This window comes from Protopterus annectens, chromosome 11.part0, assembly GCF_019279795.1.
Source record: "Protopterus annectens isolate FY-2018-M chromosome 11.part0, PAN1.0, whole genome shotgun sequence".
Classification (NCBI taxonomy): Eukaryota; Metazoa; Chordata; order Ceratodontiformes; family Protopteridae; genus Protopterus; species Protopterus annectens.
The window spans coordinates 322,737,683-322,747,783 of NC_056745.1; the positions used below are offsets into that span (position 1 = coordinate 322,737,683).

Sequence of the window (10,101 nt, forward strand, 5' to 3'; positions counted from 1 at the left end):
TGTCTGATGATGAAAAGAATGCTGTACCTTAATTTAGCTCTGCTTACTGGTTATAAGGTGTACCCATGTGAGTTGCTGGATTTTTGGGATTCTTTTAGGTGGTAGTCCTTTGAATGAAGGTTCCTTGTGAGTTTGAACTGTTTTATTGCATTGCTGATGGCTGTGATCTTTGACAGATGATGCAGTATTTTATGTGCCATTATAGGCTTTGTATATGATATTTGGTGTGGTGGTTCTAGAAAGTTCAGGTTCTGCAGGGGAATGCTGTGATGTTTAGTTTGGGAGGTTGGGAGCACATTTTATTTATTTTATTACATTATTATTATAACTTCTTTATTAGTAAAGCTTGAAGATTGGTGGAAATTATAGATGCATGCAGCAGGTTTAAAGTTACCGTTATATTCCTGCTGTAGTCAGTGAAATGTGGCCTGGCTTCATAAAGCAACACTACTTTTTTTTAACAACAACAATGACGTGCTGATCAGCTTTCAGTTTGTTCTGTATGGTGATACCCAGTGATTTGGTAAGGGTGACTTGTTCTATTTGGGTGTTATTAGATGAGACTGTATTTAGTACAGTGCCAGATGGTGGGAGGTTACTAGAGGTAAATACGATTCATTTAATTGTTTTGGGATTCAAGAGTAGATGGCATTTAACAGAGTTTATGATGTTCCTAGGGTTCAGCACTTTAATGTAACAAAACAGATTATAGTTTTTCATGGGGCAAACCCCTTAAATCATCAACACTATGCTAGTAAGTTATTGTAACTTCAGGTTGCACAGCCTAAATGAAAAAATGTGGATTTTTTATGGGTTTCCTTTGAAAACTGTGTATCATCTCTTCCTCTGAGGTTGTGCAAACTTGGGAGGTAATTTTTTAGGAGGCACAAGCCCTGAAATTGGGACTGCGAACTATTGAAACTGTTTATGTCCTGCATTTTGATGAGCTGTTTTCATGCTGTTTCATCCTTTTTTGAGTTGTTCATTTCATTTATTCAGCTTTTGTTGACGTCAGGTATGTGTGGTTCAATTTAATAATGCAGTTGCAACCATCTGAGGTAGTATCTTTTTAGCTTGAGAATTCTAATAGCTGTAGACTTTCGGCTTTTCCCGGTTAGGGGTCGCCACAGTGGAACTCCGGTCCGCTCATGATTGACAATGGATTTTTACGGTGCCGAGTTGCCAGCCTGATGCCCAGCCTTCAACGAAGGCACGCCCATTCACGCTCGCACCTACCTGCATATCTTTAACGTCTCTCGACCGCGGGGAGGACATGCAGACTCCATACAGAAGGTGCTCCAGCCAAGAATCGAATGGGAGAACCTCTTGCTGTGAGGCGACAACGCTAACCGCTGCACCACCATGGCTGCCATCCACCGCGGCTGCCATAATAGCAGTGTGGTGTACATTATACATCAGAACCCTCTGTGCTAATTTAAGATGAAAAGGTACTTAAGACCAGTGGAAACAGGTAAGTTAAATCCAGAAAAAATATACCGTATAAAGACGTTGTCAAAAGCAAATCAAGTAGTGTTATGTAGGAGGTATTACAAGATGTAAGCAGTTTCTAAAGTGTTTGCCACATGTGGCATCTGCCAAATGACTCAAGAAAATGACTTTAAATAAGGTAGCGTAGCTCAGCCATGTTCTAGAGTTCTGGGCTAGGGACTAGAGGCTAGAGAGCTAGTCAGTGTTGTTGCCACAGTGCTCAGTAACTTGGCTGAGTTCTTAACTGGGGGTGCCTTATGTGTGGAGTTTACATGTTCTAATGTTTGAATGATAATTCTTAATCTGTTTCATGTTTCCTCCCACATTCCAGAGCCATGTTGTTAGGTTGATCAGTGAGTCTACATTGCCTCTAGGTATGTGTGCAAGTGAGAATGTGTGTGTCTGTGTATGTATGTGCACATGCAATGAATTGGCATGTCATCTGGGACTGGTTCACGCCTTGTGCCACTTGCTTGCTGGGATAGGTTTCAGCCCTTGCAGTACAAAACTGGTTGAATACGGGTATACAGAGTGGATAGATGGAGGAAATTATATTTACATAAAGCAAGCTGAGTAACATGCATGCTAACATAAGATCTTGATTTATAAAGCCATTTTCCATTAGAGTGATAGCTCAACATAATGTACAATATAAAGTACAATTTTATTACATGCAGCTTCACTGGCCAGAGACTTCTTGTGCCTGAAACCCCTTTGTAAAATGACTGCAGCCTGAAGAATTTAAGCCTGTTTATAGTAAAAAATGGCAGTAATGCAGAACACGTGTAAATGCAAATCCAGAATATTGAGTTACGTGGTTAAACAGAAACCAGTGTTCTCCATTAGCACCTGAAACTGTTACTGCCACTAAATATGATAAAAGTAAAATGCTTTTCATTATTGCTGGGCATATCTCTTGGCTGTCTGTGACATTACTTGGAATATACTTACAATGAATGTATAACATGTCCATCAGATGTGGAACAGTGAGGAACATGGACTTTTTAAGACTCAAAATGAGGAACATTCCTCATAATGACGTCACTTGAGAGGTATGTGTAACAATAATCGGTTTTCTACCCATTATTTTCAGCTTTGCCCCTCTTTATTGGGCAAAGAAATTGAGAATTGTGACTGAGATGATATGCAGCAGATTCTGGAAGTTACGCAACTGCCATAATGTTCGGAGACCTACACAAAAAAACTGGTGTGGTCCAGTGCTCTCCATTATCACTTAAAAAGTGATGTGGCTATTGCCATGCAGAAGTGCCTTTTAGGATGGAATACTTTGCCAATTTTAGTTCATCAAATAAAGTCTTAAAATTGTATGTGAAAAATAAAGTAGTCAAGAATGCTCTCAAATTTGTTTTTATTTGATTTGTACAATGTTTTGGTAATTATTTATTCTTGATGTCTGATGAGTGTTACCAGTGTCATTCTTACTCTGCTCTGGGTATTTTTCTGTCTCCAGAGGTTTGATTTTTAGTATTCTGTACCATTTAGAAAAGAGTTGGTCATTAAAAAATCATTAATTGCATCATGTTTAACCTTTTACTACTAAAAAACAAAGACTTCCAGTGCCCGATGTACATTTTGGAACAATTCTTTGTAAGTGAAACATATTAGACTGCAGTTTATATTGTATTTGCAGTTTAAATTATTAAAGTATGATGAACCAAGATCCAATTGCTTTCTGACATCGTGTTTACTTGGTATTGTCACATAGGTGATTTAAAAATGTCAAAATTGCAGATAATGAAAAATTATTAGACATGCATAGTTCTGTGTAGAACATGTAATGATTTTTCTTTTCTTGCTTTCATCATATAGAAACTTTTTTCTAATAAGAGAAAAACAACTGTTAGACAAAAACTGACTAATAACATTACCTGTTTTTTTCTTAATCGTGCACTGAGTTTTGAAAATGAGGTCACTAGAAATATAGCAGTCAAAATAATAGTAATGCAAGAAAACTTAATTTGCTATGTTCTTTTTATCCATAGATGCTCGGGGCCTCATAAGATGGATGTTGATGGTTAATCCAGAGCGCCGTGCAACTGTTGAAGACATAGCTAATCACTGGTGGGTAAACTGGGGCTACAAGAACAGCGTATGTGACTGTGATGTAGTTAAAGACTCAGAGTCTCCTTTACTGGCCCGTTTCATTGCTTGGCAACACCGATCTGCAGGCCTTCAGCCAGAAAGTGAAAGGGTTAAGTGCCTTGCAAAGCCTAGCTGTGTTAAAGTATCTTTAGAACACCAGAGATCTTTGAAGAAGTCTAAGAAGGAAAATGACATTGCACAATCCCTTCAGGATGGTGGGCATTCTGAGGGTTCTCCAAAATCAATATCTAAAAGTCCCAAAGGTATTCTTAAAAAGAGAATTAGCAACGAACTTCGATCACACAGTGCTGGCTTTATAGAAGGTGTTGTTGTCCAGTCCTCTGGCTTTAACACTGAGCAGACCCTTTCTAGAACTGATGTCTCAAACAGTGACAGTATAGACAGTGAACCTTCATGTAAACTAGGGATGTTGCATTCAAACACAATGCCTAAAAAAGGAATCTTGAAGAAGACTTCTCAGCGTGAATCTGGGTACTATTCATCACCAGAACGGAGTGAGTCATCTGATTTGCTAGACAGCAAAAATTCTGTAGGACGTATCATTGCATGTAATCCTAAATGTGTTTCTGAATCATCAAGAAAGGGGTCTTATGGAATGTCGTATAGGAGGAAAGGAATTCTAAAGCACAACAGTAAATATTCAACTAGCAAGACTGAGCCTGATTTGGTTAGTCCTACAGCAAAAGATTTGGACACTGTGACCCACACAGTTGTTTCTAAAGAAGGAAGGCCTAAAGGTTATAGTAACCCTTCCAGTGTGACAACTGATGATAGCAGTCTTTCTAATGAATCTTTTGATTTGCTTGATGTGCCAGAGAAAAAGCGCAGTCCGCAGAAGATACGGAGTTGTGTGTCGGCTCAAAATCTACTTAGGCCAAAAGAGTTTGATGAAATGCAGACTCTGAAATGTTACCAAAATCGGTTGGTGGATAGCAGTTTCTCTCTTCTTGCAGATATGGACGATGTTACTCAAGTCTACAAGAAAGCTTTAGACATATGCAGCCAACTGAATGAATGTTAGAGGCATTAAAACATCTCTTTTAAAATACTTCTGTAAAGGAGTTTTCCAATGTGTACAACAGATTGCTGATAGGAATATTAGAAAACAAATGCTTTTAGATAACTTGTAAATCTGATTTGTATTCAAAGGTGCTTAAGTGACTTATGTTACGAATATGTCAGTATAATGTACATTCTGACATTTAGGTAACATTTAATGTTTTTATTTGCACACTGTCTGCATTACTTTTGTAATTGATGGTATCAGGTGTTCTTTTCAAACAATTTATAGAAAAATGTTTTGTAATCTGCATAAAAATGGTATAGATTAGCATGAAAGACATGTTAATCTCAGGGTTGTTTTACCATGGCCTTCGCTTTCTGTTGCCTGATTGCAGGGTACATGGTTGTATTGCTCTCTTAGTAATGTGCTGAATCTTTAATATTGTTAAAGACAACTACCTATAGCATATGATGTTCTGACTGAGAAGGTTCCAGAATGTGGAAGATGAGTTGTGGTGTGAAGGTTAGTTAATATTGTTTGTGAATGTTTAATGAAAAGACTGAAAAAAAGCAAGGGAAAGAAATAAAAGAGGATGATGGGGAGGGATCATGAGAAAAGAAAGAAGAATGAAGGAAAATAATGAATGGGGTACGGCTGGATGCATGACAAGGCAGGGGATGTAACTGCAAATGGTAGAACTTTACAGAGCATTGCTTAGAATGTATCTGTACATGGTACTGTACAAGTAGTTATTTTTCTTTTATGAAGAAAGTTATGTAAAAGTATAGACATTTTTAGAAGTTTAGTTATGGATTTTGATAAAGATATTGCCTTAGCCTACTGGATTTCATGAATATATATATCTGCTGAAAATGCAGTTTATACTTGTACAGAAAATGTGAAGAGACTGATGCCAAACTGGAAGTATCCATGTAGGGAGTTACTGGCATGTTATCTATCATTCCTAGGAAAACTTGACTGCACATTGTTATTATTAGTATTGTATTTAATTTAATGTTTTTTTTTATTATTTTGACTGCAGAAGGTAATTTTTTATGTGAATATGCCTTTTTTATTTATTGGTCGTAAAGCCATTTCATAATTGTAATATATTTTGTATAATTTAACTTGTGCCAATTATTGAACGTCCCGCTTCATTCTTTTTTGAGGATTTGTTCATTTTTATCTAAGACAAGTGGAAAAAAGCTGGAGAGCCACCCAAACTCTTTATACACTTATCTGATTCAAACTTTTAAGAGAATGAAATTGTTAAAGAACACATTTTAAGTGGCAGGTTAACTTTCTCAAAATTCTAACTGTCTTTTGAATACAGTAAGATATTGTTAAGAATGCATTTTTAAATGGCAGATTAACTTTCTCAAAATGCTGTTAACTGTGTTTGAAATACAAGTAAATACTTTACCCATTTTTTTGAAGTGCTGTGTTTATTTAAACTTTTGGCACATAGTTAATTTTTAGAATAGTGTGTGTGGCCTCCTAGCGTATATTTGACAAGTCCAGAATATATGAAACAGAATCACGGTAAATATTTATGCTCCTTACGAATGCATTAACCAGTTTCAGAATCACTGTGATAAGTACTAAACATCAGTATATGATAATTTTAATTCTTTTTGCATATAAAATGTGTTTTTAGTCCATTATCACTTAGGCAGGGACTGTTTCGGAGAATGACTGAACAGATTCTAGTGACCTGTATAGTTCAGAATCAGTTTTCTGAAGGTTTCAGACCTCAAACAACAGTGGAGAAGTGCTGAGAGCAGAGTAGGTGGCACCATTCAGTGTTACTGAGGTGGGGATTGAACTGTGATTTGTTCAAAAAATAATTATGGAACATACCTGACAGGTTAAGGTGGCTAGAAGTAGATTAAATGGTCACAAATTCCATGGGGTTAAGAGAGGATCCTCAGGTCACTCATGCTAATTTAAGTGACTTTATTACCAAATCTGATGTTCTTCGTGTTTCACTGTTGCAGTCATTACATTTAGGTAATCCTGCTGGCAGGTTGCCCTCAGTCGGCCTGAATTTCAAAGTCCTGGGTCCTGCGTCGGCTGCTGTCACCCCTTCCCTGACGTCAGGTCATCAGGGATATAAAAGATGTGGCCGACTCCATTTTTTTTAGCCTTTCTTGCTGCTCAGTGCCCGAAGCAGAAGCAGTTCGCAAGTGCCGGTCGGCCGACTCCTGAGATTTTCGTGTTCCAGTTTCAGATCTGAAGTCTCCAATAAAAGCTAAGTACCCCATTGGGGAAACTTTTTTCTTGCTCCAGACCGATGTCAGAAAAAGTTAATAATTGTATTTCTTGTGGAAAGCAAATACCTCATAAGGACTTTCATTCTTACTGTATTCCTTGCCTAGGCCCTGATCATAACGTTGCTGGTTGTCGGTTTTGTGCTAGATTTAACCAACGCACTATTAAGCGTCGGTATGATTTTGCTTTAAACTATTTCGGACGCCGGTTTAATTATCCAGAAATGTCATCGGATAGCCATCCGACTACCGGAGTTCACAAAAAACGCAAAGAAAAGGAGAGAGATAGGCAACCGAGGGCCAAAACCGACGAAGAAGCTTCTCCCAAGCCAGTCGCTGGTTCGCCGGTTCTCAGTGAGGTGCTTTCACAGCCCCTGACGCCCGCTACTTTAGAGTCGCAGCACGCTACCGACTCCCACGTGGAGTCGGCCATGCCGCTGGAAACCCAAGGTATTGGAGCCTCAGATACTATTCCTTCAGATGGGTCCAGAGCCGCTGAGTAAGCACCGGCTTCTTTGGGTGTATTCAGACCTAAACATCTTTACATTAAGCCAACCTCAGCTACAAAGGCAAAGACTAAAGCACCTTCTAAAGCAAAGAAACACACTCAAGAGCCACGTGGACAGGCCTCTATGCCCAAAAAACAGATGCTCAAAATGGCTGAAGACTTAATTACCTTGATCAGGGGTTCCCATCCCCCTCCTGATAAGAGGCCTAGGCAAGAGACTGACTGTGAATCTTCAGATCAGGTTTCTATTTCTTCTGATTCCTCTTCTGATTAGGAATATTCTCTTCCCCCCATGAGGATTCTGATGCTGAAGAATCTATACCTTCAGCTTCTCCTCCAGAGGACTATTCTTTTGGGGAAATCTTGCATACCATGAGGGAGCATTTCCACTGGGAGAGCCAAGATTTTTCAGAATCTAAAAAGAGGCTCAGGGATTTCCTTTTACTACATCAACACAGGCCACTAGCCATCCCACCTTTGTTAGATATTGTAGATGATGTGTTTTCAGAGTCTAGTCTTACCCCTGACTCCTTACCTCCAGCTCCTGTTAAGCCTGACAGATATTACAGGGTTCCTGACTGTTATAAATTCCTTTTTAAAAACCCTGCTGCAGACCCGGAAACTATTTCACAGGGTCCCAAAGGAGTTAAGGCTTCTGCTGCAAAAAACCCTACCTCCTCTGACAGAGATTCTAGGGCACTGGATAGATAGGGAAAAAAGGTTTACACATCTGCAGCCTTGGCTATAAGGGCCTTAAACTGTCAGTTTCATATGCTCAAATATCAGCAACATGTCATGGCATTGCTTAAACAGAAAATGTTATTAATCTCTGAATGTGCAGAAAACAAGGAAATGCAGGATTTATTGCAGGCAGCTGAACAAGTTGGAAAGCATAATTTGCAATGTGGTTTTGATTCTTTGGAGGCCTCCTGCAGGGCCACAGTTATGGGTTCTATAATTAGGATGCATGCTTGGTTAAAGGAACAAAATCTGCCTGATCATGTCAAAGTTAAATTATTAGATGCACCTTTACAGCATGATACTTTGTTTGGTGTTAAGGCAGAGGAGGTGTTAAAGAAAATGGAGGACAAAGCTAAATCTATGCAAACTGTCAAAGATGTTTTACAAGTACAGCCACATAGGTTTAGTAGACACTGGCCTACAAAGAATTGGCCCTTTCCTGTGTCATACAGACCTCAAAGGGGCAGATCCAGACGCCCTAGAGGTAGAACCCAGGCGCAAGATTCCTACAGGTCAAAGCAATGGGGTGCTTCTACCTCCAAAGTTGGAGAAGACAAATCACAACCATACAGGAAACAGTCCCAATGACTTCCCCCTGCCTGCACCAAGCACTTATCTCCTGACAGCACCCTTAGGGGGAAAATTAGCACTTTTTTCTCAAAATTAGCACATTATAACCCAGGACAAGTGGGTTCTAAATATCATGTCACAAGGGTACAAGGTCTATTTCCATACCCTGCCAAAGGCAAACGACTGGCCAGATCTGCCAAAAAATCAATGGGCAGAGGCACAAAAACAAGTCTCATCCCTCATGGACATGGGGGCCATTCAACAAGTACCAGAGCAAGAGCAGGGACAAGGATTTTACTCAAGACTGTTCTTGGTACCCAGAAAGGACAAGACCTGGAGACCAATACTGGACCTATCTATTCTGAACACATTCCTGGATATACCAAAATTCAAGATGATGACTTTACAGCAGCTTCTGCCCATGCTGGGCAAGAATGCTTGGGTGGTGACTCTAGACCTAAAAGAGGCATGCCTGCATGTCCCAATCAGACAATTATGCAGTAGATACCTCAGATTCAAGGCTGGCTCAATGCATTACCAATTCACTGCACTGCCCTTTGGCTTATCTACTGCACCCAGGGTCTTTACAAAGTGCCTGGCACCAGTAATTGCATTCTGCAGACAAAGAGGAATACAAATATATCCTTACTTGGATGACTTGTCTAATTCAAGCAGAGAACATGGACATTCTTTTACAGCATCTGGCGTTTGTGAAAAGACTTCTAACATGCCTAGGGAACACAGTCAACGAAAATAAATTAAAACTAGTACCCTCTCAAGAGTTAATATTCCTGGGTGCAAGCTTAAATACAACTGCCCAGATGGTTTATCTCATGACAAACAAAGGCAACTGACTACTTATTTCAAAATGTTGGCAACAAAGGCCCAGTTATCTGCAAGAAAAATTGTGCAGGCTTTGGGCTTCATGGCATCCTGCATCCTACTAATTCCATATGCAAGACTGCATATGAGGAAACTTCAGTGGTACCTAAAAAGTGTTTGGACTCAACATTGCCACAGCCTGGAAACAATGATTACTCTTATTCCCTGCCTACAACAGGAGTTTCGATGGTGGGCAAAAGCTTGTCACCAAAACAAGGGACAGCCATTCACATTACCTAGAGCCAGGCAGACACTAACAATGGATCCATCAGATTATGCCTGGGGGGCCCACATGGCAGGAAGATGCATTCAGGGCACATGGTCCTCAACCCAAATGCATCTACATATCAATCAAAAAGAGATGCTAGCTGTTCAGAATGCCCTGACAGCCTTCAAGGACCTACTTCATCTGGGACAACTACTGATAAAGACAGACAACACCACGGTCATGTGGTATATAAACAAGCAGGGAGACACACATTCTTACCCCCTTTGCAGACTAGCTATGACTTTGT

At 39.6% G+C, this 10,101-nt stretch overlaps 1 protein-coding gene across 1 annotated transcript in view; it reads left to right on the forward strand.

Annotated features, from left to right (window-relative positions):
* Nucleotides 1–6,043, forward strand: part of NUAK1 (NUAK family kinase 1) — a 308,401-nt gene extending 302,358 nt beyond the window's left edge. The window contains exon 7 of the mRNA XM_044087825.1: nucleotides 3,492–6,043. Coding sequence (XP_043943760.1) covers nucleotides 3,492–4,633 — 1,142 coding nt within the window. The 3' untranslated portion in view covers nucleotides 4,634–6,043. The remainder of the gene's footprint in view (nucleotides 1–3,491) is intronic.
* The last annotated feature ends 4,058 nt before the right edge of the window (nucleotides 6,044–10,101 follow it).